At 43.8% G+C, this 21,744-nt stretch overlaps 1 protein-coding gene across 3 annotated transcripts in view; it reads right to left on the bottom strand.

Moving 5' to 3' along the window:
• The window catches only part of GREM2 (gremlin 2, DAN family BMP antagonist), a 116,588-nt gene extending 99,176 nt beyond the window's left edge, over positions 1-17,412 (bottom strand). Inside the window, exon 1 of one of the 3 annotated variants that reach the window (XM_004473145.5) lies at positions 17,212-17,412. In XM_004473145.5, the coding sequence (XP_004473202.1) occupies positions 17,212-17,225 (14 nt within the window). In that variant the 5' untranslated portion in view covers positions 17,226-17,412. Of the gene's footprint in view, positions 1-1,995; positions 2,748-16,495; positions 16,702-17,211 lie in introns of those variants that run through there. The other 2 variants (XM_004473146.5, XM_004473144.5) reach the window with 2 other exon arrangements.
• Positions 17,413-21,744: the final 4,332 nt, after the last annotated feature.

Raw genomic sequence — 21,744 nt, 5'->3', positions numbered from 1 at the left:
TGCCATGTAAGGCTTTCGAGAGCAATTTAGAGCTCTCCAGGTAGGCATCTGTTATGAAACAGGACTTCAATTCAGCTGCCTCCAGTCACGTAGCTGGACCCAAACTAAGGCTCTGATAGGAAAAAAACAAACATTTGGTTATCTCTTTTGCGTACTTTGGGAAAAGGAAAAAAAAAATGAAAGAAAGAAAAGGATCTGACCTTTTGATATTCACTTTCTCCATCCAGAATTCTGGCCCGTGTACAAGTAAATAAAGGCTGGAAAGTTAAAGCCAGCCTCTGCCGTTCCCTCTCATGAATTAAAATTCAACCAACCCAGAGAGAAAACCAGAAACAGAATAGGACTACCCTACGTGGTGAATTCCCTTTTTCCAAATCATATTTTCCCAAAGAACTACACCTGAGTGTGGCTGGCTCGGATTCCAGTAATCCCTTTTTATGACTGGGGTTGTGGTTCTACAGGGAAAATGCCAAGAACGAGACCACTGTCTCTGTTGGCAGCAAAATCCAGAACGCAGAGCTTCCAGGGCGCGGAGTGCCAAAGGCGACTCCAGGCCGCAGACAGGCAGAGCAGCAGGATTTGCAGGTGTCACAAACCGTATGCATTCACTACAAGGGACCAGGCAAAACTGCCTCGCACACCAGCTGTACTGGGACACGCAAACCACACAACAGCTAAAAAGATGGTGCAGGAGGGTTGTAAACTGCTGAGCATAACAGCTCTTTCACTTGGATGTGCACTTTACAATCCCTACTAAGCGCAATGGGTGCTCCAATCCCCACTGCTCCCCTTCCTAGGAAACGTTGCTGCTAGCTGTTTCCGTGCTGGTCTCTGAGTGGACTGGGAGCTGCTACAGGGCAGGGATTCTAGCTTATTCCTCTTTGCATTCCCAGAGCCCAGCACACTGCAGACACTCAAGAAATGTTTGCTGAATATGTGCAAATCAGAACTCTGACAAAATAGGGCTACAGTTCCAAGCTGATGGCTAATTTATGGGCATTACTTGTGGTTGTTACTATTAAATAATTAGGGAGCCTTACCTTCAAATCCCCATGCTCCAAGTTATTAACTCATTCATGCACCCCTAAAACATTTTCTAGGCAACCTACCCTATGCCTGAGGGAGTTACCCAGATGGGAAAAAATCCTTCCCCGCTCCTTTTAGGGAGCTTGTTGAGTGTCTGTCTTGAAAACCCAGTCTGTATAGTCAGAAGCCACCCTAATAAATATTTTGGGCTTTATTTGATCGCTCTGGCTGTCACTGGCAACAGAAAATCAGTCCAACACCCCTGCAGTGATATTGGCTAAACAGCTTCAAACCTCACTGGCCAATGTTTTGATCATATGGAGCCAACCTGAATTTTACTGCCATCATGAAACAACACGAATATCTAATACAAGAATTAGGAATGGATATCAGCTTTCACAGTGCAGTTTGGTAATTATGAAGGTACACTTTCTCGCTGTCATTAAAGGGGGTTTTTGGTAGCCAAACTATTGTTCTGGTGTGCGGTGAGTCGAAAGACTCCAGTGGCCTCTCTGCCTTTGATCTTTGGAGTTTCTAAGTTGTGGGATTTAGCATGCTACACTGATAATCTGGGAAAATGTACAATCACTATAAAAGGAAATTTTTCTATTAGTCCAAGAAGAATCGTTTATAGCAAAACCACCTGACAGAAACATGTGGGTGCAGATCACCCTTGGGGAGAGCAAAGCTATTTTACAGCGGAGGATTATTTTCTTTCCCTTTATACAAATCCATATGGTCCCTATTCAGACATCAGTCATCAGCCACGCTGTCTCATTCAACCCCAAAAATAGAGTTCACAAGATTTGCTCTGCATTTGGATAAAAAAAGAACTTTTTATTAAGAGCTAGTTGTTTTTATCTTCCACGGCCCAATTACTTGAAGGCGGTGGCATGTAAACTCGGCTAAAGGAGGAGAGCGAGCAAACTGAAGTAGCCGGGTAATATGGCCTTTCTGCTAAGAACATACCTTGCCTGAGTTGCATCCTTGTTCCCTGCTGCTTCTTCTCCTGGAGTTAAGTGTCTGCTTGGCATTGCAAGGGATATTACTTTCCCTGGAGCAAACACTCTTCCTGGTCGCTCACAGTCCTCTAGGCCACTCTGAGAGTGCCACGGATAAGAACCACTGCAGACGTAGTTCAGTGGCTGAGCACCCGCTTCCCAGGTATGAGGTCCCAGGTTCAATCTCCAGGACTTCCTAAAAACAAAACAGATAAGCAAAAAAACCAACTCCCATTGGGGAGCAGATGTAGCTCAGTGATCGAGCACCTGCTTCCCAGGTACAAGGTCCCAGGTTCAATCTCCAGTATCTCCTAAAAACAAAACAAGTGAAAAAACCAACTCCCATTGGGGAGCGGATATAACTCAGTGGTTGAGCGCCTGCTTTCCATGTACGAGGTCCTGGGTTCAATCCCTGGTATCTCTGAAAAAAAAATAACCACTGCTCCTCATTCGTGCACTCATTCATTCATTCATTCACTTACTAGGGAGTTACTGAGGGAAGTGCCTACTCTTTATTGAGTTGTGCTCCATTAGGATGTCAGGTTGTGTGCATGTCTGGTTCTAAACCTCAGAAAATAAAGGGAGGGGCAGAGGAGTGCTGTGACAACCTGGCTTGGCTTAGGAAGAGCAAAAAGTTCTCCCTGCATGGAGTGACCTTCTTCTCACAAGCAAAAGGGGGAGATTTCAGGATGGACTGACAGACTCATTTCCATCCCGGAACGCACCCAGTGCTTGGATTAGCTGGAAGTAAGTCTAAACAGGACTAAAGAAACCAGTCCAAGTGGGGAATTTGCACTGAAGAAGACACCAGTATTGGGGATGGGGGCAAACTTGACCACATATATCACAAAGATTCAGCCTCGGTCCATTCCAATCCATGGTTCAAACAGAGGGAAGGAAGAGTCGTAATTATCATACTCTGGTCAGCCAGAAAGGCCCATTGCACTTGGAGACCTGGAAGGAGCGTGGAAGGGTCCCGCTGCTATTTTATCCATCACATCACCTGAAGGCCTCACTGGGCTTTACAAACAGGTGTGACTTGTTCAGTGGACTTCAAACGAACTCTTCTGGGGAGTTCAAGATCTAGGATTACTTAAGATTACAGAGAACAAGAGGAAACTGATGCACATTTTTAAATACTGAACAACAACAAACCCTTCTACATTCTATAAAAATCCTTCCACAGTGCTCCAAACAGAATGATTTCCCCCCGCTTTGGCACGCATCCCATAGGCTGCACCTTGGACCTTTGTGAAATCCCTCTTGCAACACTTCACCTACTGTTGATTGAGGCTCAGCCTCATGAAGGAAGCTTTCTGGGGGACATGGCATAGTAGAATGGGGAACAGATAGGTATTAGGGAAACCTGGGTTCCAGTTGTAGCTCTACAACAAACTAGCTTGTAGTCTTAAAAGGACACCTAACTTTCTGGCCTTTCACTTTCTTATCTGTACAATGAGATGAAACAATTGATTTCTTTATATATCTAAATTCAGTGACTTAGAAACCGTCCAATTTGCAAGGTGTTCCATGGAGTAGAAAACAGATTAAGGAAGCCATAAGAAGTTGTACATTGTTGGATTTGCCTGGATCTTATAGGTACATTCAGGAATTCTTCCTTGATTGTACAGACAATAGAAGCTACAGAAATCCAACCCTGGGGGCAAGGGAGAGCACAACAGGACTGCTAGCAGACCATCCCAGAATTGTTCGGGTAAGTCGGCAGGAGGAGTGGATTTTTAATAAACAGATCTTTGAAGTTTGCTCTCTCCAACCCTCAGAGAATGTTTAATGGTAAATACTAATAAGTGCCTCCATTGATTGATCATGTACTATGGACCTGACAGTGCTCTAGAGTACATACATTATCTCATTTAATAGTCACTGTGACTCTTCAGATGATAACAGTGAAGCTCAGAAGCAAAGTCACCCCCTCAGGTCTACACAGGGCTGGGATTTAAATCTGTCCTGTTGGGCTCCAAAGCCAGGGGAACTTCCCCTGTGCCAAGCCACGAGTGCGTGAGAAGAAAGGAAAATGGGGGATCTTAGAGTTTCTCATTCACCCACTGATTTCAGGCAGTCCTTGAGGTCCTGTGGTGGAGTGGCACAGGACACTGCTCCTCGATGTCACAGAGGTGAGTGGTTCGAGGGCTCACCTATGCGGTCACCAAGAAGTGCTTGCTGCCAGCTGCTCAGCTAGCAGCAGCCTGGGTGAGTGGTGTGCCAGCCACCACAGCCACACGGTTCCCTCTTACACCCTGCCCTTCCCGGGTCTTCTGATTTCAGCTTTGAGGTTTGGGGTACACAGGCCGGTGTGAGCATAGCCCTTGCCTTTTGGGGACACCCAGCTGTGGGCCCGGTTGTGTAGGTTTCTTGGAGATATTAGAACACATTGCTCTTTTTAAAAATATATATTTTTTATTTATTTTTAAAAGATACTTAGATTACATAAAAAAATACAAGGGATTCCCATATGCCCCACTCCCCACACCTCCCCCTTTCCCCCACATTAACAGCTTCTCTCATTAGTGTGGCACATTCATTGCCCTTGATGAACACATTTTGGAGCATTGCCACTAAACGTGGATTATAGAGGCAGAACACATTGCTCTTTATCAAAACTGCCTGGAGGGTAAGAGGTGGGGAGCCAGCGCACACGGGTTGCCTGTGCTTCCCATTCTACCGGGCTTTCTCTACTGAGAGTTCTCTTTTTGATCATCTCCATAGAGTCAACAAAATTACCATATCCTTCAAAGAATAACTTGAGATTCCCTCCTTTGGGGACTCTCCCCATATTTGAACAGATCTAAGAGGTAGCAGTTTATGCCTCCAGCACCTGGGATACCTCATTTGTCCATGTTTTACAAATTTTAATCCAGTATCTACCTTGTGTTCTCATAATGGACATATATGTCTTGTCATTCCCATGACCATAAGCTCCTTATAAACATGGTCCATCTTTTGAATCTCCTGCCATTTCCAGCTCCGTCTCTATCTGTTGATGAATCAATGGTCCTGTGTAGAATGTTTATTTAGCACTTCCTCAAAGTAACTATTATTTCCATCTCAAGCTAAAACTAAGACCTGACTACTTCAATTTATTCAATTTATTTATCTCAGCTCAAAAGTTGGATTTGAATTCTCAATTCCAAAGCATACACAATAATGGATATTCTTTGACACACATTCACACTAATTCTGAAGACCTTTGCTTCTCAGCCACAATCTAGTAGATCAAAACCCTGCAGAAAAAATTGTAATGACTGTATTTTTGTGTGTGGACAAACACGTTATCTATTTAATTCTTAAAACAACACTATTTTAGATAAGTAATACTAAGTAATGTCCCACACAGCCAGGAAGATAAGTCAGTCTTAGCCCTTCTATGTTTGGTTACCAACATCACCTACCTGAACATTTAGGTTTGCGAGTCTCCAGTATGAAAGCTAAGTCGATGTAAGGAGAAAGTTATAGGGGAAAAGCAGAGTCTTGGAATTTTGTTGTAGTGAGAAGGCAATGCATGTTATTTGGAGTCCTTATGCCCTTGGTTTGAATACTTATTGGCCACTTAATGGCTGTGTGAAATTGAGAAACTTAATGGATCTCAATGAGCCTCAGTTCTTTGTTAGTAAAGTGGGGCTAGAACACTTACCTCAAGACGTTGTTATAAAAATGTAATGGGAGCACCACTACCTGTGGTAGTATCCACTTTGGCTGTCTATGAGATACTGCTGAGATGTGCATAAGCACAACCTCTCTGAAGACCTCCCAACTCATTTTGAAGTCTCTTAGCCATATAAACTCATTTGTCTTTACTATTTCCCCCTTTTATTCAAGGTCTATTTCCAGTTGCATCACCAGCTGGTACTTGGTAGTAATCCCTCGGCACCAGGGAGGTTCATCCCCAGGAGTCATGTCCCATGCTTGGGGGAAGGTAATGCATTTATATGCTGAGTTTGGCTTAGAGAGTGGCCACATTTGAATAACATAATGGCTCTTAGGAGGTAACTCTTAGGCACCCTGCAACACTAGGCCAAGTTGAAATGTCAAGTACAAAATGGCTCATAAGCACAGTCATCAGTATCAAGGGCCTATCATTGGACCATCCTTCTTCACTGGTCATTGCCCTTGCATTTGGGGGGTTGTTGCTGTTCCATTGGGGAATGCAGCAGGGCTCCCCAGGATGGGAACCCAGCACTCCCTCAGCTGTCATGCGAATCTCTACCCACTATGTCAATACCCAACAAACATCCAAACATATCTATATACCCTATAGGCATGCCCAGGCGAACTCCCTCCCATGCGTCCCCCATCAATGATACTCCACACCAATGCACTTCCCCTGCCATAGTCGAACCCTTCAGTGATCCAAAACTTCTACACCCAGGTCCCATGGTCATGGCAGATGACTCCAGAGTTTTGTGCCTTGCCATTGGGCCCTACTTTAGAATTTGTGCTCCTGAGTTTGACAGAGTTGGACTCAAATGTGATTTCTCTACACATTCCCCTTCTGCACCTTTTATTGAACCTGTGGTTGGCAATGGGGTTGGTGAATGCCCAGGAGACTTGAATCTATGGGCTGTCCATGTGCCAGCTGGGCCCTGAGTCTCAGCAGAATTGCAGCCCCAACTCCCCAGTTTGTTGGACTTACCCAGGTCAGCTGACAGGAAGGTGAAGATGGACAACCACCACACCAAGGAACTGAGAGAGTCTACAGCCGCAGACAAAAGAGTCCTATCCATCAGCCACATGGGATCAAAACCCTCTCTCAATTGAGAGGTGGAGTGGGCATCACCATCCCAGGGTCCTCAGGTTTGGGGAGTAAAATATGGACTAGAGTGGGCTAACTGGTATTCTAGTATAGAATTATTGTGACTCTAGCAATGGAAGAAATTATATTATTGATGTGGAGAGAGTGGCCACTGGAGTTGCTGAAGGCAGGGAGAGAGTAAATGAGGTATCATATGGGGGCATTTTCAGGACTTGGAGTTGTCCTGAATGATATTGTAGGGACAGATGCAGGGCATTATATATCTTGCCTTAACCTACTGAATGGACTGGGAGAGAGTGTAAACTACAATGTAAACTATAATCCATGCTGTGTAGCAGTGCTCCAAAATGTATTCATCAAATGCAATGAATGTACCACATTAAGGAAAGAAGGTGCTGATGTGAGAAAAGTCGGGGGTGTAGGGAGTGGAGCATATGGGAATCTCCTACATTTTTTAATGTGACATTTTGTATGATCTATGTATCTTTTTAAAATAAATAAAAAATATATTTAAAAACAAACAAAAAATTAATAAGGTACTGTCCGGTAAAATACCTGTAAGACATAGTAAGTGCTCAACAGATCCTTCCTTGTCCTTTTCCCCAGTCCCCCTTCCAGCATAAGCAGTGTGTCCCCAAATGAGTTCTATCACTCTAGGGGAATGAAGGGCAAACTTGCAGGAATACCTTGGCATCCTGAAATAATGAGGTTCATTCCTTCTCAGCTCAAGTAAGTCCCAAATAAAATACTTTACTTCCTTAGAAGAAATCAGAGCCCCCCCAAGTCCCAGAAATCCTGAAAGCTGTTTGCTGTCAACACTTCATTGCATTGAAGAGGAAAGGGTCTGCTTGTTTGACCATTAACGGGACTCTTTTCCAAGGTTTCTACTTTAGAGTACTGGTGGCCCAGGATTTAACATTATGGCACAGGACTAATGTTCTCTCTGACCCCACTCCATGTTGATACTTTAGCTGAATAAAATGAGAAGTATTCTTTCCTATAATTTTTCCCTAGTCTATTAAAAATGGGGCTGCTGGCTCTGCAACAGGGGAAAGGGGTGTTTGTTCATTCATTTATTCAGCAAACATCAAGCATCATGTTTCATATACTGTGAAACATACCAGAAACATAAAATTGAAAAAATCTGTGGTCCCTGAAAGAGCTCCTAGAATAGCAGAAGAGGAAAGACCATCAAGGAGATCATTCCAGGGTAGCATGGGGCCATGACTGGGAGCCCTACGCCACCCAACTCACTCACCCAGCCAGAGATTACTGAGGTGCCATACTGTTCCAGCTCCAAATGCAATGATACGTGGCATGAGGCCGGCCCTTTAGGATGCCTCCCTGCTTTCAGAACCCAGTTTGCTCAAACTGATGCAAATTCAACCAGAGGAAAGAGATTTACTTTCCCTCTACTCTTTGTCTTAAACATGCAGACCACATGAATGGTAACTTGATGCATGAATTGTCTTCCCAAGGGCCTTCACTGGCTCATGTAGCAACCCAGGATACTATGGGGCAACATCAGGCATTAGAGAGGTCACCAGCTAATAAGCCAAATTTACCTTCCTTATAGAGTGTTTTTTATTTCAAATGTTTCCCCCCATGGACACCTTTTAGGTTTGATGATGCTTAAGAACTCCTCAAAATAATGCTTTTAAATTAAGGAAGTATATAATATCACAAAGAAGCCACACACACACAGAGTTATCAATATATTTTTAAGAAGCAGAAGTGTGATATAGAATTACATGGCCTTCATAATGAACTACTTAATAGATCTGGAAGCAGGTATAACAGCATCATAATTTTGAAGAAGTGATAAGTGAAATGATATTTTGGGACATCTGTATCAACTGTAACGTGATATGGAAATACTTCCAATTTCCATTGGTGACGAAGCCATGGTTCTGTTACCACTACTGTGGTTTGTTCACATTGAAAAATGAAAGGAAGTGTGAAATTTCGGTTGTAGGTTAGTAAAAATAAAGATGACATTTTCCCCCCCATCCAAGTTCACAGATTCTCCTGAATTCTCACAGAGCACGAGTTAACCCCCATTGCAGGACCCTCATAAATCTACCCTCTGAAACCACATCAAGCAAAGAAGTCCTAAACTCTGCTGCTTCTCCTAAATTAAGTCTTCCAGGTCAAAAACCACATGGTTCCCAGAATCTTCAGTACCCTTATGACTTCCCAATGCATGCGTTAGAGTTTGCTAATTTCCAAATTAAAGAGCTGAGTCTAGAAAGTTTCTGAGCATTCCAGTATGTTATGACCAGCCCACGTAACTGTAAGGCACAAAGGATAAACTTGCAGGAATGCTTTGGCATCCTCTAATATGAAGGGTTTTTTTGTCACTTGGGGAAAAATTATGTCAAATGGTTGACTTAGTATTTGAAAGTCTAAATAGTATTTTTTTTTAAAAGAAATGATTGTTTTTACATGACAGCTTGATTTTTCTTATTGAAATGATCATTTAAACAATTAGGATTGTGTAACGCAAGGGAGAGGTAACATAAGACAAAAAGAATTTTTTTCCCTAGGCAAATGACTGAATTTGTCATCTGTCTAGCCTAAGGTGGATACGTGCGCTTAAAGCTATTTGAAGACTGTCCCTTTCAGCAGATAAGCAGGAGGCTCTGCTCTCACTCTAACTTAGCTAGGCTACAGGCTTCTAGAGCAGGCGTTATTACCCAGGGGTCCATGAGCTTGAACTGAAATTCAAAAAAAGTGTCATTCTTGGGGGGCCGTGTTGGTGCGGGTGTGACATATTTATTAAATAATACACAGTATAGTGTGAACTTAGGAAGCATCCTTGGTTTTCACCTGACTGGCAAAAGGGATCATGGAACAAAAAAGATTCAGAGTCCCTGCTCAAAAGCAAAGAATCTCTACACAGATTCCAATCAGCATAGAGTTAAATGAGCACCAACTCTGTGTGGGAAATAAAAAGTATGAATAAGAAATGGCCTCTATCATCAAGATCTTTGATTTTAATGAAAGATGCAGACAGATTGGGGGAAAAAATTATACAAGGAGGACTAAAACTACATTATTCTGGAGGGGGATAATATCTGAAATTACATACAAGAAATGATCTGAGGTATTATAGCAAATAGACTAATATTGTCAAATGGTTTAATAAGGCAAAAATAATTCCATAGATATTTCAGAGCATGCTATATTGTACTACCTGGCAAACACCATTATATTGTTAGGTTATTCTTGGTCTTCTCTACCAGCCTGTGAACTCTTTCAGGGGCAGACCCCATTACCTTGTATACTTTTATACCTCATCATCTGGTACAGAGCCTTGCACATATTTATGAATAAGTGAATGAAGGCACAACATCTATGGAAAATGTGGAGAGTCTGGGGTGGGCTCTGCAATGTCTTTCGCTGGGTGACTTTGTGAAAGCTCTTCGTAAGCCTGTTATCTTGTCTCTAAAATGGGAACAATACTTTTGTTAGGATTTTTGCAAAGATTAGAAGATACTTAAGATGGGCTCAACAAATAGTCATCCTTCGATAAATGTCAGCTCTTATCACAGAAGGAAGCCAAGGATTGGATATTTAAGTCTGGCAACCCAATGAACTCCTGCAGCCTCAAGAGAGATTGGAGGCTTTCCCCAAGGTCACACAGCAAGTGAAAATCGAAAGCAGGTGCAAACCCAAGTCTGCTGAGTTTCTTAGGTTCATAATCACCAGATGACCCTCTTCTAGGTCAAAAGTATCTGAATATCCTTTGACTCTCTGAAACAAACGAATGGTTCTCATCTGCTTGCTCCAAAGCTTACATTCTCTTTGTTCCTAGAGGTGAGATACCTGATTTATATTTCCCACAGCGCTTAACAAACTGAAGTCTTGCTTATTATGTATGACTATCGGAAGCGACATACTTGGTATCGCCCTAAAAAGTTCCTAAGGACCGGTGAAGGGTGGTCTCTCCACTCCAGAGGATATGGCCCCTAGCCATTCTGCACACATTGAGCAGAGGTGTAAAATTTACACAGGCCTAACTTGCTCTAGAGTAGGAGGTGTTTACAGTCAATCTGAAAGGGCCCTCTAATGGCTAAGAGTCTAACCAATTAAGATATTTTCACATATGCAATGTCTATTATTTAGTGATGGGCTAGTGTTACAAGCTACTATTTGTTGGCTTTGTGTTTGCGTATATGAATGTAGGTAAAAATATATTAAAAAGGACTCAGCTAGCAATAGTAACCCTAATATTTTATTATTATTACTATACAGAGAGGAGGTCCAATGAATATCTGTTGAATTCAACCTTGTAGGGACTATTTTCTAAGCTATTATAAACTATGGTTACAACCAATTCTCTTCATCAGTTAAATTTGCAGAAGATAAACTGCTAGGTTGTAGTGAAGATTAAATAAGAGGATATGGATAGTTTTGTCTAGTATAATCTGCAAATGGTAAGGATTCACCAAATGTTCAATGAATCTTTTTCTGTAAAATTACTAATAAGAGACAAAGATTGCCCCAAAGTTTGATGAAATTTACATTCCTAGCAAAAGCAGTTGATAGGGAAATGTTTTTCTAGGGCTGATGGATTTTTATTAACTATAGGCACAATATCTATCAACCTTCCCCAACTGCTGTTACTTAAATTAGAAAATACAATGCATTATCCAGGATTGGTGTTATAATTGCATAAAGCAGAGAGAGCGGTGGCTAATTTTCCATGGATGATAAGATTAGCTTCCTCCCAGCCTTTGGAGTCACAGCTGTAGAGGCAGGTTGAATAATATTTTTAATGCAGACAATGTTTGTACTAGACAAAGTCAACTTAGCATTTCACATGAGCTAGTCAAGTGCTCCCCTGTTTGATGTGTTCTCTCTCTCTCTCCCCTTCTTTTTTCCATCTCTCATTGTTTAAATAAATTATAGCAGAGGGGAAGTTTAGCTCAGAACAGCTACTAATCCATAACATGAGAGTCATGTTTGGAGATATTTGTGTTCTTGGCATCATGTCCTTCAAAAACTCTCCTTCAGGAGAATTTTTCCATACGTCATGCATTTTCTTTGTGTATAATTCCCTTGTATTCATAATCCAGAAAAGTTTTCTTAGTAAAACACACCCTCAAGTGTATCTTCTTATGAAGTTATTTGTATCTGCCACACTACCAGGATCTTAAACTGTTTTACCTCTTAATCAGGTAAGCACCTTCAAAGCGACTTCCCGGTCAGCCATACGATTTCTTTATTGGAAAGCAATCTAGAAAAGGGAGATGGAGCCAGGGTTTCTCTAACCAAAAGGAACGAAGGGATTGCTCCTTTAAAAGCTGAAAAATTGCTAAAGAGACTCTTGGTCATAGACTTTAGACGATACATTTCACAATTACTTTTTTTTCTCCCAGCCTCTGGGATTAAGTTCTCCCTGTCTTCTTTGCTAAAACGACAGGAGTCTGTCTGGTTTCCGGGCAATCATGGGTGAATCTTCCACATTCCTCCAAGCTGTCCCAGCACCAGGGTACTCTGCAGTGCCAGACAGTCAACAGGAGGGCGGCAGAGAATAATCTGGCTGGAAATGTGGGAGACACACCATGACCTCCCTTTCCTCCCAGACGCCAAGGAATCTTTCCTTTGTCCTTGAACAACACTTTTGCTTGGATTCAAGGACAGACACCAGCCCTCCCAGCAGCCTGCAGCGACACCGAGAAAATGAGAGATCAGAGCTCGCCAGGCCTTGCTTATGGGCATGAGCTCCCGAGCCCTTGGTCTGCAGCCCACCCAGCCTTCCAGAGGCCTCTGCTCCAGAAACGTCGCAATCACGCTCTCCTTGTCCAGCTGCCGTAGCTTTCCTCACCGCTCCGCGCCCATCTCCGACCCTCCACCTTCTCCCCTCTTGGAAGCGGCCTCAGCGTTCCCTCTCAGAATGCATTTGCTCTGGGCCTGTCAGGTGTTATAGAAACCGCCCCCTGAGCTTTCTCAGGGAGAAACAGGAGGCCCTGGCAGTTGGCAGTGAGTTGTGCAGGCAGTTGAACCGAAGGTGGCAGAGACACAAGGTGCTCCTGCAGCAAGCTAAATGAGGCTTAATGACACAGCAGTCCGCCCTGCCAGTCACAGGTGGCCCTCTTTAAGTGGATTGTTTCTCTCCTCTACATTTAAAGTTTGTCCCTAGAATATAATTAATCCAAGAATGTAACAATAGTGTAAGGAAACGGCCTGCTAGCCAAGAGTTTATAAAGGGTATTTATTCCGGGCTGGCTTGCCATCTCTCAGGTTCTAACAGGTGGATGCAAAAGTCTTCTCCTTAGCACGTGTCTTCCAAAAGTAGTTATTCAGGCCTTGCTGTTTTGGAACCAGAGCTGCTAGAAATCTGGAGGTATCATTGATTGTCTGCTTACAAAAAGTATCTTTGTGAACCTGTACTTGCATTTGAGACGTATCAATGAAGTCTAGGTCTACTGATAAAGCATCTCATAAGCATTTCCTCTGGAAAAGCAACTCAAGAAACCCCACTTCTTTCGTTTTCTCCTTTCCCTTTATTCTACTTCCCTTTCTCCCATCCATTTTCCGACAGAGTAAAGATAAAGAGTGCTTGAAGCTGAGGAAAGAAAGGGGAATTGAGTTCTCTATTAAATACGCTGCATTCCTTATTTTGTCAGGCAGCCTCATTTCTCCTGGCAAAACTAAGATTCTAGACGCTATGCTTTCAAAAGGAATGAAGATACAAGAAGGTGGAGAGAAACGTTTTCGCCGTTTGGAGATTCTAGTCTCGTGATGGTCCAGAGGAGCCGTCGCTGCTTTGGAGTTTGAGTGCTGCCCTCTCCTGGCCTGCGTGTATAGGAAGTATTAGGGTCCTTCAAACGTATTTACCCCATTAACCCCACCTGTGTGTTTATTTAGACTATCAGGAAATCTCACCAAAAGTTTATACTTGAAGCTTATTTGAATTATAAATTCATTATTCCTTTGGCGCCTGTATTTATATTTACATAGGCCAGTCGTGATAGCATCTCAAGCCACAGCATTGTGGCTTCAGCCCTCCAGCTCTCCTTACTCACCAGGTGCCTCTGGGAACTGCTCTGCACATTGGTACTCCAGCGAGATCCGGATCCTGGGGAGTGACTGGCCAGTGAAAGGCATCTTCCCAGCCCAAAGTGGTGGCAATGGAAACTGCACTGAAGTGGGCAGCGTTTAGATAAATGGTTTGACGGCCATAGTTTAGCTTGACCTGTGATCAAAATGAATTCTACACAGCATTAGGTCAGCATGTCTGATTTACAGAAACAGGGATGTATACGGTAGGCAGAGAAGCAGCAAATCACAGAAACAGATGGCCCCAGAGGTTTCATTTATGCGTACCTTCTCTTTCAAAATGATGTTTCATTGGGTGGTCCTTTGCATGACTTGTTTCCAGCCCAGTAAGTCCACATTTCTCCTGGCTGAAGCAATTCGTTACGTTTCCCCTAACTACTGAAAGGACACTGATATTGAGAAAATGCCTGCAACCTGATGACTGCAGCAACCCCGGATGTGAACGTGGCTAGCCTAGCCTGTTGTGTGCCTGAACCTCTGCAATCTGTCAGTGTCTGTCCTTGACCCAGCTGTGGTCCTCTCTGGATCAATGAGAACTCGGTGCCCAGACTCAGAGCCATTCCTTTGCATTAGAAGGAGAGGGCTAAGGAAGAGGTGTTTATTTTCAAGAGACTCTGAAGGTATGGACCTTGTTTCAACTTTACTAAACCGATAACTTGTGGGTTTCTAAAGTTCTGGCTGGCTATGCTAGGATGCTTAGAGAATGAACTTTTGATAACTTCCCCCCATGAATAATATCACAAAACAAGAAATAACCAGAGCATCGTTTATATTTATCTTGGAAAGCCATCAGCGTCTCAAAGTCCATACAAAGTGCACGTACTCACTCTCACATTTACTCAGCACTGCTTTGGAGTTCAGAATGGTAAGAGGGAAATGGGTCCCGATTTATTTCAGATATTATATTTATAGAGGATTGCAAAATGTCCATAGTCATACAAAACTATCCTTCTGTCTGCTAAGAGAATTTCGTTGGGTCTGTCACTTTATATTTATTTGAACAGGCAAATTCTTTATCATCAGTTTCCTTTGTGATGTTGAGGGAGAAAAATACTCAACCATAAAGCGAAAACCCTCTTCCCTAAATGCAGTATTCACTCGCTACATCTATTCTTGGAAAAGGTTTCAAAAAAATACTCTGTTAAATTATTCAGTAGGCAAAAGCATGAACAGTTTTCATGACTCCTTGATACAGCTAAGCATGCATTTCCCTTCATGATGAAAAAACACGTTAACCTGGCCCTCAAAAAGGTCAATATAAATTGTCCATTTTGATATTCAAAACAAGTTCTTTTATTATAAATTCTTTCTATTTGTTGGACAGGTACATGCCTGGAGGGAAGGACTGCTTAAAACACCAGGCAGGACTGAACGGGGAATTGATTGTGAATTATCAATGGATGGTTTGCATACGATCCACTGAGAATCCAATAAGGAAGTGCTATTTAGGCTTGAAGTAACATATTTGACTGCCCTCGCACCTGCTGCGGTACTGTTCTCTTGTTGGACTAGAGTCCTGACCTGTGCATTTCCCCATTGCAGAAAAAGATGAAAAATAATAATAATAAAGATTCAGAGTAGCTGAACAGTGACTTGAGGGTCACTCCCAGCAAGTCCAGTATTTTAACTGAGCCTTCATTCAGCTCCCTCTGGTTTTTCCAGGGGAAGGCTGAACTCATTAAGCAAGTTAATTTAATCCCAAGAAACCAAAGGGGAGAAAAAAAGTTACATAATCATCTCTGAAATTTCTGCATCAAAATGGTAAAATCCCAAGAAATAGATTTTTTTTACAAGACTCACGCCTCAAAAATTAAAGGAAAAACAAAGGGAAAAGAAATGGCCAGGAATTCTACCCATACTGGGATCAAATAAAAGCAAGCCCCAAATGGATACTTCCTTACACATACTATATTTACGACATATATATATATAGTCCCTCATCGCGACCCTCAGTGTCATAATACATGAGGTTCTGGAATTCATCCCGCCTGCAATTGCAGGATAGGAATACATTCTCAGCCCAGAAGACAATGTGAAATAAATCAGGTGCACAGGAAGCTCGCTGACAATCACGTTTTTACAAAATCTATCTCCCTTCTCTCTTACTCCCTCAACCTCGGCTAGCCACACAGTGATATTTCACTCAGGAGATTAGTCCATTGTGGCCACATGCTTTTAAAATCAAAACCATGCCGCCAGTCCCCCGTGGCTGCTAGCGCTCCGAGGAGGCTGTTACACCGATAGTAGGTGGAAATGTCCAAAGCCTGGCTTTCTAACAATCAGGTGGTGGTTGGCTCGCTATGGGTCATCGGTGCAATGGAGGCCACCAGGACGGACAAACAGATTGCAGGATAACATAAATAGTGATGTTATTTGGAAAAGAAAAAAAAAATCACGGTCAAGTTTGACGATCCTTGCTTTAGATACTTCACTAGGTGGGTAATAAACCTTGTGGCCCCGAGACCCCCACGAAGAGATCCCGATCACCCAGATTCATCAGGCGACCCATTCAGCTCTGACCGGCGCGGGGGGGACCCCCACGCGCGCGCGCACACACTCCGGGGTCCACGAATTGTCACCGCTCGGTGCCCGCGGAGAGCCGAGCCCTGCGCGCTGCGAAGCCGCCTACCTGCCGGGACCGTGCCGGACGGCCCTCCGCCGCCCCTCTCTCGCCTCCTGTCCCTCGGCCTCTGCTCCCCGAGGGTCCCCGGGTCCCCGGAGGCGCGCGAGGGCGCAGCGGGCGCCCGTGCGGGCAGCGGCGCGGGGCGCGGGCAGCCCGAGCGCGCCGGGGGGCAGGCGCCTCCAGCTGCGGGCGTGCAGGGCGCAGCCTTCGCTCTGGCTGCGCGCGGGCGCTGCGTGGGGGAGAGGATCCCCGCCCGGGGCTGCGATTGGCTCCGCAGGCCCAGGCAGCCCCAGCGGCCCCCCCCCCCCCCACCGCCGCCGCGCCCCGCGCCCGGCTCGCCGCTGGCCCGCGCGCCCCGCAGCCGCGCGCCCTCCAGGCGCTGGCCGCCTCTCTCGTTGCCCCCTTCCCGCGGGTGGATTTACAGCCCTGTGGTCAGCGCCAACATTTTTCTTAGCAGACTTCCAATCCAAACCTTCTTGTTTATGGAGAGGAATTCTCCATCCCCTCAACCCACAAAAACCGCTCATTCTTCCTCCTTTTGTTGATGGCGCTGCAATGTGAAGAATGCACGAAGCGCGCGTGTGACACGGCTGACATTCACACACACACACGCACACGCAGGGCTCTTTTGTTTGGGATCACGGAGGCCAGCGGAATTAACAGCAAGCAGAGGCTGATAACTGAAGTGAGAGCTCAACTCATAAAATCTTCAAGGAACTCACTGCGAAACACTCATGGCTCGAGTTGGTTTTCTGTTCCAAATGGCTCTTGGGTCATGAGGATCCTTATTTTCGTTTATTGAATGCAGAGGTCTCTAATGCGAGTCAGACTCTTCAGCATCCAGAGAAAATGGCACTGTGTCGCCAGCCCAATTGCTGCACTCAGCGGGCTTGGTTTGTTACATGGGAAAGGCGACGGAGACGCCGGCCGGCTTCCTCTCCTTATTTTTCTGGTTTTCTCCCCCTCACGGTCACCGGGTTGACACTCGCGGAGGGTGAGTCGCTGGCCGAAGAAGGCTCTTCCGACTCTGCTGATAAAAGTCTCCTGGATTAAAAATTTAGATCTGTCTATGTGACTAGAGATAAACTCTTGGCCCCTCGACAGAGAAGGAGCCCAAGAAAAACCTGAGATTTTACAAACTTGGCTGGGAAAACTAGGAACAAAGTGTGTGCTTTATAAAACAGACCCTCTCTTAGCTTCTTCCCCAAAATCCATTTCCACTGGCACTTCTGGAAATCTAAATGGCAATTATTCTTGACGAGTAGCCCTTGCTTCTGAAATCACTGAGCTCTGTTTTGATTTTTACTTAAAATTTTTTTTCAATGTCATCCTTTTAATATACTATTTGGTATTTGATATTCTGGCTCCATTCAACTCAGAATACATTCTGTTGCAAAATCATATGAAAACATCATAATTAGTTCATGAAATATACTGTCACCAAAACACAGACTACATGCTTTTTTCCCCCCTACCTAGGTAACATTCCAGGAATTCTGAAGTGAAACCTTATTTTTAGAGTGGGCCAACCTAAAAATCAGCAGAAATTGACAAAAGAAATACAAACCAAAAACACATTTGGCAGTTGGTTACTGCCAACCACAGTCCAACATCAAATGGCATCTCCTTCTTCCTTTGACAACTCCAATCCATTCCCTTTCTTTAGGTACGCAGTTTAAAAAACAACAAACCTATCATCAATCTTTGAAGGTGTAGAGTGCATTTTCTCCAAGGGCCTCAACATTTCCAGAAATGAGTTGTAGGTAAGATGCTCGAGGTTTCACAGATGGAGAAGCAGATTCAGAGGACAATGACTTGCCTCGAGGTGTCGAAGGCAGCGGGCCACAGAGCCGGGGGTTGGGTGACTGCCCTCTCTGTCCGTTTGAGATCACCTTTCCTCACAAACCTTTCGATCAAGAGGAGAGCAAAGCATTAATATAACGGGTTCTGATCCTGCCTGCCTTGGCAGAGAAGAGCTAACATTCACAAGCTCAGTCGATCAGTTTGGTAAATAGTCATTTTACACCTTATTTCAGGTCCGGCCCTGATATTTTCAGATAAGTGCTAACTGGTACTTTCTTAGAATTTTATTGCTGGGGCAAAAGTGTTGGTAAAAACAAGTGGGTCATTACATTTATTGCTTGTTAATTTTGAGGCTCATTATGGCTCCTCATATAACTGGAAAGACAGCAAATAAAATCACAGCCTACTCAAAGTCACAGGTAGATCTGAAACCACATTCAAGGGAGGAATTTAAGCCCCCTTTCCTTCACTTAATGAAGGGCAAAAATGGCTCACTTCGGAACCGCCTCTCCCACACTACCGATCTGTGCTTAAGGGAAAACAAGTCATCAGTACTTATTCTTCTACGTTTACACTTTTGATCATTTTGCTACTTTTAAATGACTTTTTCAAAGATGTTTTTCAAATGCTGCATTTCAATAAGCCCTCTGTAGATGACATAGACAGTGATAAGGATGAAAATGCTTGCACTCTCAGGATGCGTGAGAATGGGATACCACGCAGAACAACGGCAGAGCCAGCCTATTGTATTCTCCACTCCCCCCTGCCTCCTTGGAATCACCCTGTTGCACTTTTGACACAGGAGACACTCCCAAACTGGCAAGAATTCAGAGAAGTTGACCGAGATGGTGATTCTGGAGGCTATGATGTATAAGAAATGGTGAAGAGAATTGGGAAGCTTGCCTTGGAGAAGGGACTTGGGTTGAAGATGATGGCACATTTTCAAATGTTCAATGTGAACAAAGCAATCTGTTTACTCTTCACTTAATGCTTCGAAGGCATTGTCCTTCACAAAAAGTTTCTTACTTGACACTCTTCACAACCCAATGAGGAATACAGGGTAAGTATTATTTGCCTAATTTTATAGACCAAGTTTGCATGGTAAATTGATGTGCTTTATTTCAAGGTCATGGCACTAGTGGAAGGGCAGAACTTGAATTGGACTCGAAGCCAGGGCTCTACTGGGAGAGGTTAAAGGAGGTGGGTCAGGTTCAGGATCAGGAAGGACTTCTCCAAATTAGGTCTTTTCCCAGTTGGAAGGATTTCCTGGCAAATTGATGATTCCCCTGCTATTAACATGGTCAAGAGAAAGGGAGGGATGTGGTATAGAGATTACTAAAACCTTATTTTAAGGGGAAGCGGACTTGGCCCAGTGGTTAGGGCGTCTGTCTAACACATGGGAGGTCCACAGTTCAAACCCCGGGCCTCCTTGACCCATGTGGAGCTGGCCCATGCGCAGTGCTGATGCGCGCAAGGAGTGCCCTGCCACGCAGGGGTGTCCCCCACGTGGGGGAGCCCCACACGCAAGGAGTGCGCCCGTGAGGAGAGCCGCCCAGTGCGAAAGAAAGTGCAGCCTGCCCAGGAATGGCGCTGCCCACATTTCCCGTGCTGCTGAGGACAACAGAAGCAGACAAAGAAACAAGACGCAGACAACAGAAGCAGACAAAGAAACAAGACGCAACAAATAGACACAGAGAACAGACAACCGGGGCGGGGCGGGGCGGGGCGGGGCGGGGCGGGGGATTAAATAAATAAATAAATCTTTTAAAAAAAAACAACCCTTATTTTAAAAGGGCAGAATAGATGGTCCAAGGGTTATTTCAGCTTGACAGCATCTTTGACTTTATGGTGGGCCTCCAAAATATTATAGAAGAAATTGTAATTTCACTGAATGTGCCTTATCATACGTTATTAAGGCAAAAATAAAGGATTATGATTATGATCCCAGGTCATTTCTGGGTTATAGATGGTCTTTTAATTTTCTTTTGTCTTATTTATGTGTTTTCTGATGAACATGTATCTTTTGCCATAAGATAAAGAGATGTTCTAAAAAGAATAGAAAAGAAAAAAGAGTTTACAATTTTTTCTCTTCTATTCAATGATACAAATTTCCACATGACTCTATGCTAAAGATTGACATTGTAATTCCAGTGTTATAGGCATCACACTTTGGATTGTTTCTATGCCTATTTATTTATTTCCTTTCCAGCCTAGATTGACTACCATTCTAAAGCTGGTATTTTCCCCAATTATCTCCATATTCATCATAATAGCTCTCTGTCAACCTGTTAGTTCATAAAGCCATAAATGTTTGTTTAGTCCTTTTATAGCTATAATAACCTTCCTTACATTATCATAGTAGTCTAATTTTAAATTGGTAAAATGTTTTTTATACACAAAGTTTATTTTCATTGCTTCATTTTACTGGTTATTATTTATTTCTCCATCAGATAAAACCATTATTTTATAGAAAGTCAAAGACTTTCTTAATGCTGTATATGTACATCCAGATCTCCAAATGAAATGTGTATTTATGATTCAGTGCTAATAGGAATCTATAAAGTTGCCATCCAGAAATCACTGTGCTTTGTTTGTAGGAATGTTTCTCACTCTTGTCACAAGATTCTTGCTAAAAATGTGTAACAGCGATTTATGGGAGTTTTATGGCAAAGAATGTAGCTCTCACTGGGTTGTGGGATAAACTCCTTTGGCATGAGCGTGTCACCTGTCATGGTTGTGTCACCCCAGTGGAGCAGAGAGCACAACCCACAGAGGCGCTTGGGAAATTAAGACGGAGAGGAATGAGCACGCAGATTCAGCTGAAGCCTGTATGTTCCCTTAAGACCCAGGGAGCAGGTGCCTTGTGTTCTTTTGTTTTTTATTAATTAGTCGATGCTTATTAGATGTCGGCAAGGCCTCTGCCCTGTACTTGTAGTTCTGAGATACAGCTCGGAAGAGGTGAAGAGGGTGGAATTCAGAGTGAAAGGAAGACACAGCCACCTTTGCCCCAATGTGCTTATGACATAGGACAGGCAGCGAAAACAGGAAATGGCTTAAAAAGAGCCAGTGATGCCAAATTTGTCTAAGGAAATGGCTGGATGGTTCCATCATGGTGCCTGCCACCAACAGCTGTTTCCCTGACCCCATGGTCCAGCGAAGGAAGCTGACCTCGGTGGCTCCATGGATGGGTATAGACATATCGTAATCACCTGCCTCCATGCTGACGGGCACTGGACCTGGGGAGCACCAGACTCAGGGCAGCCAATCTTCGCCACCAGTCATGAGATAATGGTGGCTGGCTGCTAGTCGGATTCCGTTTTTGAACTAGGGCTATAGGGAGAGAGTTGGCAGTTGATAGCAATAGTGTATGCTTAATGAGCCAGAAAACCAGAAAAGAGAGACTATCTGAGTCACAGTCATGCTTAGCACAGGCATCTATGAGGACCTACCAT

Source organism: Dasypus novemcinctus, chromosome 13 (assembly GCF_030445035.2).
Source record: "Dasypus novemcinctus isolate mDasNov1 chromosome 13, mDasNov1.1.hap2, whole genome shotgun sequence".
Taxonomy (NCBI): Eukaryota; Metazoa; Chordata; class Mammalia; order Cingulata; family Dasypodidae; genus Dasypus; species Dasypus novemcinctus.
The sequence above is the reverse complement of the archived record's forward strand: the minus strand, read 5'-3'. Positions and strand labels throughout refer to the sequence as shown.